Source organism: Wallemia mellicola, assembly GCF_000263375.1.
Source record: "Wallemia mellicola CBS 633.66 unplaced genomic scaffold WALSEscaffold_30, whole genome shotgun sequence".
Taxonomy (NCBI): Eukaryota; Fungi; Basidiomycota; class Wallemiomycetes; order Wallemiales; family Wallemiaceae; genus Wallemia; species Wallemia mellicola.
The window spans coordinates 23,121-37,059 of NW_006531987.1; the positions used below are offsets into that span (position 1 = coordinate 23,121).

At 38.6% G+C, this 13,939-nt stretch overlaps 10 protein-coding genes across 10 annotated transcripts; 5 read left to right on the plus strand and 5 right to left on the minus strand.

The window, feature by feature from the left end:
* Window positions 1-89: 89 nt before the first annotated feature.
* WALSEDRAFT_22659 (Poly(A) polymerase) lies at window positions 90-2,024 on the plus strand (the record flags this gene model as incomplete). Its single annotated transcript, XM_006960539.1, has 7 exons — window positions 90-211; window positions 261-685; window positions 709-819; window positions 870-1,081; window positions 1,128-1,665; window positions 1,713-1,836; window positions 1,883-2,024. Coding segments are annotated over 7 exons (1,674 nt in total), but the record flags the coding sequence as incomplete, so codon positions are not given.
* A 300-nt stretch (window positions 2,025-2,324) lies between these two features.
* On the plus strand, window positions 2,325-4,147 carry WALSEDRAFT_70669 (hypothetical protein; the record flags this gene model as incomplete). The annotated part of the gene is made up of 2 exons (XM_006960540.1): window positions 2,325-2,536; window positions 2,585-4,147. 2 exons carry the CDS (start codon window positions 2,325-2,327, stop codon window positions 3,348-3,350), a joined length of 978 nt encoding a protein of 325 aa, XP_006960602.1. The 3' UTR covers window positions 3,351-4,147.
* Window positions 2,326-4,489, minus strand: WALSEDRAFT_61511 (terpenoid cyclases/Protein prenyltransferase). Its single transcript, XM_006960541.1, has 4 exons — window positions 4,306-4,489; window positions 4,196-4,260; window positions 2,585-4,147; window positions 2,326-2,536 (listed from the first exon to the last, which is right to left on the minus strand). The coding sequence occupies exons 1-3, from the start codon at window positions 4,481-4,483 to the stop codon at window positions 3,356-3,358; spliced, it is 1,035 nt and encodes a 344-aa protein (XP_006960603.1). The 5' UTR covers window positions 4,484-4,489; the 3' UTR covers window positions 2,326-2,536; window positions 2,585-3,355.
* A 44-nt stretch (window positions 4,490-4,533) lies between these two features.
* Window positions 4,534-6,108, plus strand: WALSEDRAFT_58789 (alpha/beta-hydrolase). The gene is made up of 4 exons (XM_006960542.1): window positions 4,534-4,708; window positions 4,754-4,974; window positions 5,021-5,137; window positions 5,186-6,108. Exons 1-4 carry the CDS (start codon window positions 4,540-4,542, stop codon window positions 6,077-6,079), a joined length of 1,401 nt encoding a protein of 466 aa, XP_006960604.1. The 5' UTR covers window positions 4,534-4,539; the 3' UTR covers window positions 6,080-6,108.
* A 58-nt stretch (window positions 6,109-6,166) lies between these two features.
* WALSEDRAFT_70672 (hypothetical protein) lies at window positions 6,167-7,105 on the plus strand (the record flags this gene model as incomplete). The annotated part of the gene is made up of 1 exon (XM_006960543.1): window positions 6,167-7,105. One exon carries the CDS (start codon window positions 6,167-6,169, stop codon window positions 7,028-7,030), a length of 864 nt encoding a protein of 287 aa, XP_006960605.1. The 3' UTR covers window positions 7,031-7,105.
* A 455-nt stretch (window positions 7,106-7,560) lies between these two features.
* WALSEDRAFT_61512 (glutathione synthase) lies at window positions 7,561-9,154 on the minus strand (the record flags this gene model as incomplete). The annotated part of the gene is made up of 3 exons (XM_006960544.1): window positions 7,561-8,333; window positions 8,377-8,750; window positions 8,802-9,154. Coding segments are annotated over 3 exons (1,472 nt in total), but the record flags the coding sequence as incomplete, so codon positions are not given.
* A 190-nt stretch (window positions 9,155-9,344) lies between these two features.
* Window positions 9,345-10,823, minus strand: WALSEDRAFT_66438 (elongation factor; the record flags this gene model as incomplete). Its single annotated transcript, XM_006960545.1, has 3 exons — window positions 9,345-10,399; window positions 10,449-10,764; window positions 10,815-10,823. 3 exons carry the CDS (start codon window positions 10,821-10,823, stop codon window positions 9,345-9,347), a joined length of 1,380 nt encoding a protein of 459 aa, XP_006960607.1.
* Window positions 10,824-10,991: 168 nt separating this feature from the next.
* WALSEDRAFT_58792 (hypothetical protein) lies at window positions 10,992-12,150 on the minus strand. The gene has a single exon (XM_006960546.1). The coding sequence runs from the start codon at window positions 12,112-12,114 to the stop codon at window positions 11,782-11,784; it is 333 nt and encodes a 110-aa protein (XP_006960608.1). The 5' UTR covers window positions 12,115-12,150; the 3' UTR covers window positions 10,992-11,781.
* A 200-nt stretch (window positions 12,151-12,350) lies between these two features.
* Window positions 12,351-13,356, plus strand: WALSEDRAFT_49173 (transcription initiation protein spt4; the record flags this gene model as incomplete). Its single annotated transcript, XM_006960547.1, has 2 exons — window positions 12,351-12,461; window positions 12,511-13,356. 2 exons carry the CDS (start codon window positions 12,354-12,356, stop codon window positions 12,736-12,738), a joined length of 336 nt encoding a protein of 111 aa, XP_006960609.1. The 3' UTR covers window positions 12,739-13,356.
* Window positions 12,760-13,937, minus strand: WALSEDRAFT_30461 (urease accessory protein UreG; the record flags this gene model as incomplete). Its single annotated transcript, XM_006960548.1, has 9 exons — window positions 12,760-13,028; window positions 13,058-13,200; window positions 13,247-13,271; window positions 13,317-13,385; window positions 13,432-13,453; window positions 13,493-13,574; window positions 13,621-13,699; window positions 13,749-13,784; window positions 13,838-13,937. The coding sequence occupies 9 exons, from the start codon at window positions 13,935-13,937 to the stop codon at window positions 12,760-12,762; spliced, it is 825 nt and encodes a 274-aa protein (XP_006960610.1).
* Window positions 13,938-13,939: the final 2 nt, after the last annotated feature.

Here is a 13,939-nt window from a genome sequence, read left to right on the forward strand (position 1 = left end):
TTTCGTCATCGGAAATCGAGATGGACGAAAAAAAGTAAAATAAATAAAAAATAAAGAGTTATTACTAATAATTTTATCACAGGCAATGGGGTATCACTCCTCCAATCAGTCTTGCATCTCCTACAGATCTAGAGAAACAGGTAGATGCAGGATTAATACAAGAGCTCAAGGATCAGAATACGATAGAATCTGAGCAGGAGAGTCTCAATAGGTGGGAATTATCATTATTTATTCTTCATATCTCATTTGACGCTCTATAGAGAGAAAGTACTGGCATTGGTACAGTCTTTAGTAAAAGAGTTCGTAAAGAGGGTTTCTATAAGGAATGGGATGTCAGAGTCCTTAGCTGATCAAGCTGGTGGTAAAATATTCACTTTTGGTAGTTATAGATTAGGCGTCAATCAACCAGGCGCAGATATAGACACTCTTTGCGTTGTACCAAAACACGTCTCTAGAGAGGATTTCTTTGATGTATTTGAACCACTTCTAAAGACTCGTGAAGAAGTTAGCGTATGTGCAGGCGTACCAGACGCTTATGTACCAATCATAAAAACTACAATTTCTGGTATTGAAATCGATTTCTTGGTTGCTAGATTAGCTTTAGCTACTATCCCGGATGATTTAGAATTAGCTGACGACAACTTACTCAAAAATCTCGATGAGCGTTGTGTAAGATCTTTAAACGGTCGGTCTTGGTTAATCATGGAGATAATTTAACAATTATAATAGGATCCAGAGTCACAGATGAGATATTAAGAGTCGTTCCAAATGTTCAAGTCTTCAGAGAAAGTCTGAGATGTATCAAATTGTGGGCACAACGTAGGTTATAATAGTTAACAACTTCATAATCTTATTCCATTACCTTATAGGTCGTGCAATTTACTCCAACGTTAATGGTTTCCTGGGTGGTGTCGCTTGGGCTATGTTGGTAGCGCGAATTTGTCAACTATACCCAAATGAAAATGCTGGCGCAGTTATAGCCAAATTCTTTACTATTCTTTACCAGTGGAAGTGGCCTCATCCAGTACTATTGAAGGAAATCGAAGATGGGCCATTGAAAGTTCGTGTCTGGAATCCAAAAGTTGGTAGTAGCACTCTCCTGGTGATCTTACTAACAACTCATATAGATCTATCCATCAGACAGAGCTCATAGGATGCCTATCATCACACCAGCCTACCCGTCCATGTGCTCGACCCACAACGTCGGTCCATCAACTCAAGAAGTAATGAGACAAGAATTCAAGAGAGGTATGGATATTCTGGATGGAATCCACAAGGGAACGACGACATGGTCACAACTCTTCAACAAGCACGAGTTCTTCTCGAAATACAAGCATTACTTGCAGATCATCGCGTCTGGTCAAACAGCCGAGAGCCAAAAGAAATGGTCCGGAGCTGTAGAATCTAAAGTTAGACAATTAGTTAGCAAACTTGAATTAGTCGATGGTATAGAACTCGCCCATCCATTCGTAAAGGGGTTCAGTGAGGTTTTCATCTGTCTTAATGACGAGGAAGTCCAACATGCAGCCGAATATAACCCATCTGAAGAGGTTAAAGAGCGCAGCAAAAAACCAGAAGAGTATGAAAACAAGGAAGCCGAAGACGGCATACACAGGGTATATATTAGTACTTTCTACATCGGTTTGGCTATACAGCCTCGTAATCGTGAGTTTATTCTTTTGTAAAGAAGTGTCACTCATAGTGCACCGCAGCCGAGACTAACGAGAAACGTACGCTTAATCTTACCTACCCAACCAATGAATTCATGAAATTGACGAAATTGTGGGATCAATTCGTCGAAGGTGAAATGAAGATCTTTGTCAAGAATATCAAAGCGTGAGTGATTATTCAGATCAGAGTTTAACGTGCTCAATCAAATTAGTTCTGCTTTACCAGATGTTGTATTCGAAGGTGGAATAAGGACGTCAAGCAGCAAATCAAGTAAGAAGAAGTCAAAGGTGTGTGATATCGTCAACCTAAACACTAATGTACTAACTTATTTCCCAAGCGACCATCGAATGTGATGGACGAGTCTAACGGTGAAAATGAGCAGAACAAGAGGCTGAAGTGAGTATGATAATAATGCAATCGCGTCAATTTCTGATAAACTTTAAGACCGGACAATACGAGTAATAATGAACAGAAGTCAGAAGCAACAGCATTAGCACCATCAGCTGTACCTACAGAATCTACATGAAGATACAGTAAATAAGTTATAAAATGTAAACATATATCTTTATAAACATCTAATGAAACAATTGAATAGAGAATGTGAAGTACTTGATAGCTTTTGACTTGCTAAACAAAAGTTGTCGTCATAAGTTATGCCTCGACCATCAACTTCTCTGATAGCAAATGAGCTCAGAGGGTTAGGATTGATTATACCCGCGTCAATGCTCGGTGTATTGACCAGACTGGCGCTATCTAGTCTCACGAATTACCCTTCACCGCTTCTTCCACCCGTGATTTACTCCCAGGCTATCGGAAGTTTAGTGATAGGACTAGCAAATGGGCTCAAACCAAGTTTGGAGTTTATGTGCGTAAAAATTAAGTAGTACTTATTTTATTCACTCACTCATCCAAGCCTCACCGATCTCACTCTGGCGATAGCGACTGGATATTGTGGATCTCTCACAACGTTCTCTACCTTTATGCTAGACTTATGGAAGAGCTACACTTATGTGAATACGCCAAACTATGCGTCACGTAACGCAAAAGGTGCCGCTTTTGACTTCTTATCATACATACTATCAACTAGCTGCATATCAATAGCCTCTGCACAGTTCGGACTAGCACTGGGAAAGCGAATTCAGGAGCGTATCAATCTCTCCAAGGAAAGCTACCAACATAAATCGAAGATATCACTTGGTGCTGCTATCGCATTAGGTGTTGTTTCCTACGTCATCACGCTAGCGCTTGCATTAACGGAATCTACACACAGACTGCGTACTTGGACGTACGCCTTGCTATTTGCCCCAGCAGGTGCTTACATGCGTCATAAACTCGCTGGATATTTTAACAAACCTGGTGTTTATATACCATACGGAACACTCATGTCTAACGTTTTAGGTACTGTATTCACTTGCCTTGGGTTTGGATTGTTCCATCTCAGTGGAGCATCTCAGTCTTCACAAGTACGTTGTAATGTTCTCCAAGCTCTCCAGGACGGATTGGGCGGGTCATTATCTACAGTCAGTTCAATGGCCATGGAACTAAATGCGATGGGAGTCTCAAGACGTTGCTTCCTTTACTCAGCCACCTCGATCCTACTCGGTCAAGCAATATGCATCATCATTACGGGAGGTATGAAATGGTCAAGTCAAGGTTTTGGTGATAGTTGTGCAATTTGATAATATTACAATTGATTTATTCTAGATTTCAACCATTCTAATGCTGTTATTTCAATATTTATAGTACTATTAATACTTTTGAGAGTTGTCGCAGATGAGCTCCGGCTTTTTGCCATTGATAAGGCGGACAAACCGAGGCAATTGTGGAGTACATCTGGATATTCATTGGGGTATTTAGCTATACCGCCTAATTTACCGCTACAACTGAGAAGGAAATCTCCATCAAGTTCATCACTGAAAATCTCTAAATCATCAGGTAAATTGGATAGTTTCTTTAGGCTTTCGAAAGCGCCTCTACACCAAAATGAATAACAACTGTCGCAATCTTTGTTAGTCCTCCCTTGGAAGCCATGTATTTGTCGTTGTGAAAGCCAACGAAGGGTCTCGTCAGATTCTTTATGTGATATGAGCTGTTCAGATGGTATTTGTGAAGATAGCAATTCTAAACTTGCGAGTGCACAGTAGGTTGTACCACCCTGACCTTCACCATTTGGTGTCTGGGAGTATGACCCATCGTATGTACGACACCTTTTGATGTAAGCAATTGTTTGGGGGATATCGATACCACTGAAGTCACCAAGTAATGATGATATTGCCGATGCACAGTAAACCAAACGTATATCCGATTCTGAGCCACTAGGAATCGGTGCAAAAGAACCATCAGGTTTCTGGCGGTCTTCTATTGATCGAATTATTCCCTTAACATCTAATCGACTAAAATCATCGCGTAATAATGCCAATAATAGTATAGCTGTATATGTCATTGTCAGATTCGACGGATCGTATGGCGGAATTTCCTGGATAATTGTTAAAATGTATTAATGTTAGATGGATTATACACCTACATCATTGTCATACTCCTGCTTTCCCATAAAAAGACTACCTCTGAATCCACCACCGTTTATATAAGCTAACAGAACGGTTATATAACTCTATATACGTAAATTTAACCCACGTAATTGGCATTTATACACGTAATCGCAATACTCAGACGCTTTTTCCAAAGATTCTCCGAGAATCGCCAAAGATTCTACTACGAAGAATGCCAAAGTTAATCTAGCAGAATCGTTTGATTCATAAACGTTAGGAAGTAGTTCCAAGTGTCTAAAACTAAATTTTGCTGTCCCTTCCATCTTCCCCTTTCTTAAATTCGTTGGGGTTTATCTTCAGAGTAAAAAGTCAACATCGAATGTTAACAAGAAGTGCTAGAAGTCGATATAAGCGTTTGATTGGTGCATTATACAGACAGTATACAGTTGATTCATCTAAAAAAACACATATTATACACTCGTTGCTTAGGAATCCCGTCATTTTCGAACCAATACGTAAACCACGTTCTCCGATCGTGTTATGCCATGGTGAGATGGTTTATATAGCTATTATGTTTATCTAACTAAGTAAAGGTCTTTATGGTTTCGATGTTTGGACTCCTCCTGGTATTCCGAAGCTCCAGTTACACTACTGGGCTGATCTAATGGATATTCTACGTAACAAAATCGGCGCGGAAGTTATAGTTACCGGTGTTCCAGGTACTGGCTCAGTTAAAGAGAGAGCAGACGCGATGCACAATCAACTCCAGAATACAGTCAAAGGCAGAGACATCAATTTTCTCGCCCATTCTATGGTAGATTAGGAAACACTATAAATGTCTATCTACTAACGATTTCTAGGGTGGTCTTGATTGCCGTCATCTTCTCACCCATATCAATCCTACTGACTATAAACCACGGTCGTTGACGACAATATCAACACCTCATAGAGGTTCTCCATTCATGGATTGGTGTGCAGTGAGTGTTAGCTCATTTATTGCATAGCGTTCTCACAATCAAACACAGGCAAATATCGGAATTGGCGCACAAGCGATACAGGATACCGCAGATGCAAGCAGTCAACCACTGAGTGTTCCTTCTATGCCACTCTCATTAAAATCACCACTCTTACAAGCGCAACCTACAACTTCAACAACTAACATAACAAATGATCCTAACTCAGACTCAAAATCTTCACTATCTTCACTCCCTCAGATTTCTTTACCGATCGCATTTACATCTTCACTATCTAGTTATTTACTTGCATTATTAGACTCACCTGCTTACGCTAATTTAACAACTGCATTTACAAATGGAATATTTAATCCTCGAACACCGGACGTAGAAGATGTAAAGTATTACTCAATAGCTGCTCGGCATCCGGGATTAGGTTGGTGGCATCCACTTTTCCTTCCTCAATTGGTTTTAGAAGCCTCTGCTAAAGCTAGTATGAGAGAAGCAGAAGGTAAAATCGGTGATGATTATGAAGGTAACGATGGTCTTGTTAGTGTCAGTTCAGCAAAATGGGGTGAGTTCTTGGGTGTAATTGACGGTGTTGACCATTGGTGGATGAGAGGATCACGAGGGTTTCCAAAAGATAACAAAGGTAGTGTTACGGATGCGACAACTAATACAAAACAACCAATAAATCATAAAGATTTATACAACACCCCTGAATCTAGTTGGCAGGATGTCAACAAACAGATTGAAAGTAATTGGCGAGGTAAAGAAGAACAAAATGTTGATTCACAACAATCATCAGTTAGTGCTATCGCTAGATGGTTTAGTGATCGTATACCAACTTCACAATCAAAAGCCAATGAAGATAAGGAAAAATCAATTGAAAAATATGAAAATCACATGGATAGAGAAAAGTTCTATATAGCTTTATGTCATAAACTATATCAAGATGGATTGTAAATTATATAAATGATAAGAGTGAAATTTTTAATCGTCACACACAACCTCGTAGTCTGATTGCCCGATCCTTAAAAACAAACAATTAAAATGATGGAAACTAAAATCAGCTTTATCTCATTACCTATAGAGATATTATTAAGGATAATTGAAATTGAACCAGTTTTAGCTGTTGTTAATAGAGAAATGTTCAGATTAGGTAGGATTGTTAGATATGAGTCAATAATAGGACCTGGACGTATGACAATGAATTCAATTTCATCGAAACAGCCAACCTTTAGTCAATACGCCAAGTTTGTTAGATTCATTAATGAGTTTACTACTTTAGACTACGCGGTTAATGTTAAGAATTTATCTATGCACTTTCAGACCGCGACAAACAATGCAAAAGAGTTGTATCTTCAACTAGATGAAAACTTAAAGAAGTTCAATTTGGCATCGTTGATCATCAATCAACCACCTAATGACGATTTATGGAATTATATACCGATAAAGAGGGGAATTAAATCAGTAACAATCTATTCAAAGGATGTATTGCTCCCTGTTCATGATCTAATTTATAGAATGATCGAGAAATCAATGTCAATCAGACACATACAGTTACATTTCTTACAAGACGACATTGATAAGTTTAAGAGACTCGATGGAATGGTGTTAAAAGATGAAAGCTTCTCTAACTTAGAAACTGTAACCCTTAGAGCCATCTTGGTTAGTCACAAACAGAGTAATAAGAAGCATCCAGCAATGAGACATCAACTTAAACCAATAAAGGAAAATGACATAAAATTTCATAATCATTTAGATTCAACTAGGGTATTTAGAAGAAGAAAGCAATTACTTGAAGAAGTTACAGCTGATAAAGAGAAAACTGACTTACTTGCAAAAATTTACAATTTAGATAACAATTTTGATACCGTGGCTGAATACTTTGATAATTTTAAAGTCGTTGATTGATTGCTACTATACCATAATTGCTACTTATAACCAATTTCATTGTTTTTGTTTTATTCATACACAACTTGTCTTCTCCCATCGTGATGATATCAGCATTTAGAAACACACAAATTAGATTATTTAGTACAACCAACATTGTTGAAAAGTATGGATTGAGAAATCATAAAGGTGGTACGCTTCTGTTTGCTTAAATAACTGGAATATCACTAAGTCTAGTCATCAGCTGCAGCAAGATGGAAAGCGATAGGGAATAACCAATTCACTAGAGTATGTAATAGTATACATCCCTTTTAGATACCCTAGCTAACCAGATATTCTCAGAGTAAAACAGGAAGAAACGTGAGCAATACAACTTGATAAAGTAGAAAAGTACAAAGCTGATAGGACAAATATAGCACAAAAACTACCACCTTTCCCCTGAACAAACGAATAGACTAGCAAAGGGTGCATTAGCTGATAGTACACAGTGAGTTACTATCAATTTCTATCACAGTACAAAGCTGATACTATTTACAGTAAATCTAGACTTAGAAGATTATTACCAAATGTATAAAATAATCAAATTAATAACAACTCATCAATAACTGAAATGCCAACTGCTACACCACCTTCATCACTCTCTTTTGATTTCGTTCTGAGTAAATGACCTGCAGTTTCATTCCTTGTTATCGTATGGTTGTTGAATATTACAGTACCATAAATACCCAACTCTGACACGACGTCAGATGGTATAACTCTATCATCCGTATATCTAACTAAATAATTGTTGAGGTTCGCAGGTGGTTTAATCAATTCCATTAAAATGTATTGAGAAAGTTCTTCCTTCTTAACTCCTTTAACAAAGTCCTTTATTTGCTCTTTGTAGATATTATTACCACCACCTTCACGTTGAGGTTTCAAAACGAAATCTCTACATTTCTCAACATTATTGACAATTGAATGAGCTAATTTTCCTCTATCTGATTCATCAAATGGTAAAATTTCAACAAAGTAAGTCTTTATCTTTCTAACTTGACTTGGATTGAGGTATTTTGATAATGTGTTTTCATCAACTAAAACTTGTTGAACTTTTTTACATCCGGCTAGTTGTAATGCAAGAGTTGGACACTTAATTGCCAATGATAATTCTATCAATTTACGAACATCCCATTCTTTCTTTGAAGTATAATCGTCCGGTGAGTAGCCACTTCTATAATAAACGACGGAAATTTCAATTCCATTTACTTTCAAGGCATTCTCATCACTTAGACTTGCTTGTTGAGTAAGTTGAGTAAGTGTCCTTCTAATTGTTCTTATGCCCCGTCTATAATTGTTAAGTGAATATACACCTATGTACTTAAACTCACCTGCTTAATTCGAATTCTAAAAGGCGTTGATCGAATACGTTCCTTTCGTTATCTTGTACAACGAATAAAATGTAAGGTGAATGCTTCGATCTTAAGTAACCTGATTTGTAGATCTTGTGAGCGGCTTCAAATCCATCAATTAGGCCATTAAGTGTATTATTTTCAGCAATATCATTCTTGAGTAAAGGATGTAAACCGCTATATCTAACATCCTTTGATAAATAATCATGTAATTGATGTACTTGATTTGATAATGCACCGAATGAGGCTGCTATTGTATTAAATTCAACTTGTGATAAACCTTTAACATCTCCTTTTGAGCTTACTGATGTATTACACAAGTAATCACTTCTGGCAACCAACAGCTGATTTGGCTATATTGTTGTTAGAAACTAATTATCTAATGAAGGTATGAATGAACACACCTGTACGATACTATCTCTAATAGACTTCCATTGATCCCATAAAGAGGCTTGGAAGGTGTCAAATCTAGATACATCGCTCATAACTTTATCCAGGAATTCGACATCCCTGGCAACGTTTGCGTATAACTCATTGAAAACAGGCTGTATTGATAGAGCTTGATTGTATAACTTTCTAGGAAATGGTGTAGGGAATAAAGATACAGGTGCTTGTACACCTTCGCTTGAACTGACAGTAGTTTCACCCGCCTTAATCGGTGGTAATAAAACTAAACCATTTCCTAAACAAAATGCTCTTAAATTCTCTATTAACTCCTTCTCAAAGCTCTCTTCTATTTTCGGTGGGAATTCCATCTCACGTAATCACCGTAATGATGCAAGACTTGAACTGACTAATCAATTCTTTACAATCTAATCACAAAAAACACAATCGCTTTCAAATAACATTGTTTATTAAGGAGAACTTATGCATTTCATTTTTAACACGTGAGAGACAAAGAAAAATTTTGCACCAGCGCGCAACTAAGATAGCTGAACGTTTGGAGTTTACTTCTTCTTACCTGCCTTTTCAGCAGCCTTGGTGGTCTTACCACCCTTTTCAGTCTTCTCAACAGACTTGATGACACCAACAGCAACGGTTTGACGCATGTCACGGACAGCGAAACGACCGAGTGGTGGGTACTCGTTGTAAGTCTCAACACACATTGGCTTGGTTGGAACGAGCTTGACGATGGCAGCATCACCTGACTTGACGAACTTTGGTGAAGCTTCGAGGGTCTTACCGGTACGTCTGTCGATCTTCTCAACGAGCTCTGAGAATCTACAAGCAATGTGGGCGGTGTGACAGTCAAGAACTGGTGAGTAACCAGCACCAACTTGACCTGGGTGGTTAAGGACAATAACTTGAGCGTTGAATGAAGCAGCTTCCTTGGCTGGGTCGTTCTTTGAGTCAGAACAGACGTTACCACGACGGATATCCTTAACTGAAACGTTCTTGACGTTGAAACCAACGTTGTCACCTGGGTAACCAGCTTCTAATGACTCGTGGTGCATTTCAACGGACTTAACTTCAGTGGTGACAGCTGATGGAGCGAAGGTAACAACCATACCTGGCTTGATAGTACCAGTTTCAACACGACCAACTGGTACTGTACCAATACCACCAATCTTGTAAACATCTTGGAGTGGAAGACGGAGTGGCTTGTCAGTTGGACGGGTTGGTGGTTCGATAGCGTCAATGGCTTCGATGAGGGTCTTACCCTTGAGGACACCAGCCTTGGTTTCACGCTCCCAACCCTTGTACCATGGCATGTTGGTTGAGGCTTCCAACATGTTGTCACCGTTCCAACCTGAAACTGGAACGAAGGCGGTGTTCTTAGGGTTGTAACCGACCTTCTTGATGAAGTTTTGGGTTTCCTTGATAATTTCAGTGAAACGGGCTTCAGAGTATTGAGTGGTGTCCATCTTGTTGACGGCGACAATGAGTTGTCTGACACCGAGGGTGAAAGAGAGAAGAGCGTGTTCTCTGGTTTGACCATCCTTGGAGATACCAGCTTCGAATTCACCAACACCACCACCAATGATGAGGATAGCGCAGTCAGCTATATGGCTAGGTTAGAAAAGAAAATTTGATGGAAAAATTTGTCTTACCTTGGGAGGTACCAGTAATCATGTTCTTAATGAAATCTCTGTGACCTGGAGCATCGATGACAGTGACGTTGTACTTTGGAGTTTCGAACTTCCAGAGAGCAATGTCAATGGTGATACCACGTTCACGCTCAGCCTTCAGCTTGTCGAGAACCCAAGCGTACTTGAAAGAACCCTTACCGAGTTCAGCAGCTTCCTTCTCGAACTTTTCGATGGTACGCTTGTCAATACCACCACACTTGTAGATCAAGTGACCAGTGGTGGTTGACTTACCGGAATCGACGTGACCGATAACGACGACGTTAAGGTGGAGCTTCTCCTGTTTATTTAATTAGAAATATGTTGCTATTGTATTTTATCTATACGCACTTTACCCATTGTAGATGAACGTATCTGAAGAAGAAATTTAAGTTGTGCACTTCAAATTTATGAGAAGAGATTTTTAATTTTTTTTAAATTGCGGTTGAATAAAATATTTTTATATATTATAGATATTATATTAAAGCTATTTATTATCTATTTAACGTCTCTATTCACCCTGTCCTGTCAAACTAGCTACTCCACCCACTGGTATATTTGCAAGTACACAGGACAACGACTGCGATAACTGTATTCTCAACCTCAATTACACATCTTAGCAACATAAGTTACCTATTTAGGCGTTATTTTCCTTATCGAGCTGGATTCCTTTGTCTTCTCTTGGGAATGCAGAAAATTATAAATGCATCAATTTGGTATAAACATAAGGTGAATGATTTATGATTTCAGACCTTGAACTAATAAGAAGATCTCCTGGATCTCGCTCGGTTTATGAAGTCTGCAGTCGATGAATACATCTCTAGTGAATGCCTTGTTGATATCTTTCAATAAGACTTTCTTGCGCGTCTTTGGTGTCATCTTATGAAGATCAATCTTACTAGTCTGAACTCTCATTTCTCGTACATTTTTCCCATATCTTCTCTTCTGGTGAAGTGGAAAGGAATACTGACCATACTTTGATATACCTCTTCTTAATATGGTCAGCTGCACCCACAAATTCGATTTTAGAGAATGCCTTGACGAGCTTCTCAACTTCGATAAGATTGAAAGGTGGTGTTTCACCAAATCGAGTATTTTAATATTGAGCTCTACCTGTATTCTTGATAAAGCGCTTCTTTAATCTCTTAATAACAGCGTCGAAGTCATTAACTTTTGCTATATCGCTAAGACCGTAATTGAGCTTCTTTGTGAGTTTTTGATAAGGTGATATCCTTTCATTTATACAATTTTGAAGTAGTAAATCCAGTTGGACGCTTGATGAAGCGTCACGTATTTTATTAATCTCCATACCAAGTTGTCATAAGATATACTCAAACTTAGAGAATAGATCCTCTTTATGTGATCGGTCTACGTAATCGATAGCGCGTTGAATCTGGCGACCTTGAGCCCTTCTAAAGCTAATTAGTCGGTCACCATCCACACCATTATCGTCGACGTTCTCGAGAGCCACTTCAGGTGAATTGTCGTTTGTTTGTCCGGTTTCATAATCTGATGGCGTAAAGTATTCACCATCAATTGTGGTAGCGCGTGAAGAGAATGTGCTATCATTATTTGACACATTATCGATATTTACTTCCAAGGTTTGATTGTTTGTTTGAACTTGTGCATCGCTAACTTGATTCGGATTCATTGATAATATACTTTTAAATGTTTTTTTATAGAAGTTATACACTTTCTTTAAACGATCGTGGTATCAGTTCAACCTATTTAGCAGCCATTTAGGACGTCGTCACATCAATGTGATTATATAACGAATCACTGTGAATTAATAGTGTTTATTTGTAAAACAGCTAAATTCAATACTAAAATGACATAATCAATTTTCTCTTATCAACGCTATCTTCCCCTTCTTGAACTCTTACTACGAAGATGTCGCATGGTAAACACTCAAAATTCCGTGCATGTTTAATGTGCAGTTATTTACAAGAAGGTAAAGAATTCAAGCTTAAAGGTTGCCCAAACTGTCCATTCTTGGAGGTTAGTCACTCGCACTTCGATTATCGACGATACTTATAAATTAATTTAGATGAAAGGTAGCTCAGAGAGTGTTACAGATTGTACATCAGGTCAATACGATGGTATAGTAGCTCTCACTCAACCAAAAGGTAGCTGGGTTGGTAAATGGCAAAGAGTCAACACATGTGAGAAGGGTTTATATGCAGTTAGAGTTACAGGTAGACTAGCAGACAACATAGTAGACAATCTACAAGCTCATGGTATTCCATATAGGCCCCGAGATGAAATTGAAGAATAGAAGAATTTATTTGTATTATACTTATTTAGATGGCGCACCTGATGATTTCCAAGCAGCTACAATAAGCTCTGAAATGGCTTCGACTCCTTTGGCGGATTTAATAGACGTGAACACCGTTGGTCCATTATCACGCATCTTATCAGCATCTCTCTTCATAACACCCAAATCAGCACCGATATATTGAGCGATATCTGTCTTGTTTACGACGAGCAAATCAGATTGTGAGATACCTGGTCCACCTTTACGTGGTATCTTGTCACCACCAGATACATCAATCTGAGTATAATCAGCTGACATCATTAATTGCTTATCATTCTACTCACAACGTAGATAATATAATCTGCAAGCTCTCTTGAGTAGTTTGCAGCCAAGTTGTCACCACCTGATTCAACGAGCAGAAGATCAGTGTTGTAGTCGGCGTGGAGTTGCTCAAGAGCACCCATATTAGCTGAAATATCTTCTCTGATGTATTTATTAAAAACGACTCTTGCCTAGTGAGAGTACTCACCTGATTGCAGCGTGTGGACATCCACCTGGATATTCGCGTTAATTTAACTTACAAAGATAGCCAAACTCACCTGTTTCGACAGCTCTGATCCTACCAGTTTCTAATGCTTCATTCCTGATAAGGAATTCTTGGTCTTCCTCTAAACAAAGGATCTCAGTTCTGACATTAAAAAAGTATAAACGTACTAGTGAAGATATCATTCTTTATCTACGTTAGAATAGCTAAAATAGGAGTAAATTAACTCACTGTAAGTGCACCAATGCTGTACTTGTCTCTGAGATGCTTGCATAATGCCAACATGAGGGCAGTTTTACCAGAACCAACAGGGCTGAAAAGAAGTTAGGAATGTATATACCAAGTATAGCCATACTCACCCTCCGATACCAATTGTAAATGCTCTCTCCGACCAGTCTCGGTCACCAAAGTCCGGCATATCACGCTCAGTGAATTTACCTAATAAATTGACTTAAGTGGCGTGTATAGATTGTATTATAAAACGCACCTGGATGGTCTAAAACATCATGTGTGTGTCCGTGGTCTACAAAGCCGATGAGTATGTCTTCTCATTATGGAAAGAGTACATCTACTAACCATTTGGCGCGTGTGAATGATCGTGAGTTGGCGTTGAATGGTCGTGTGTATGAAGGTTACCAGCTTCTGAACCGTTTGAACGTTTTACGAATGATGCCATGG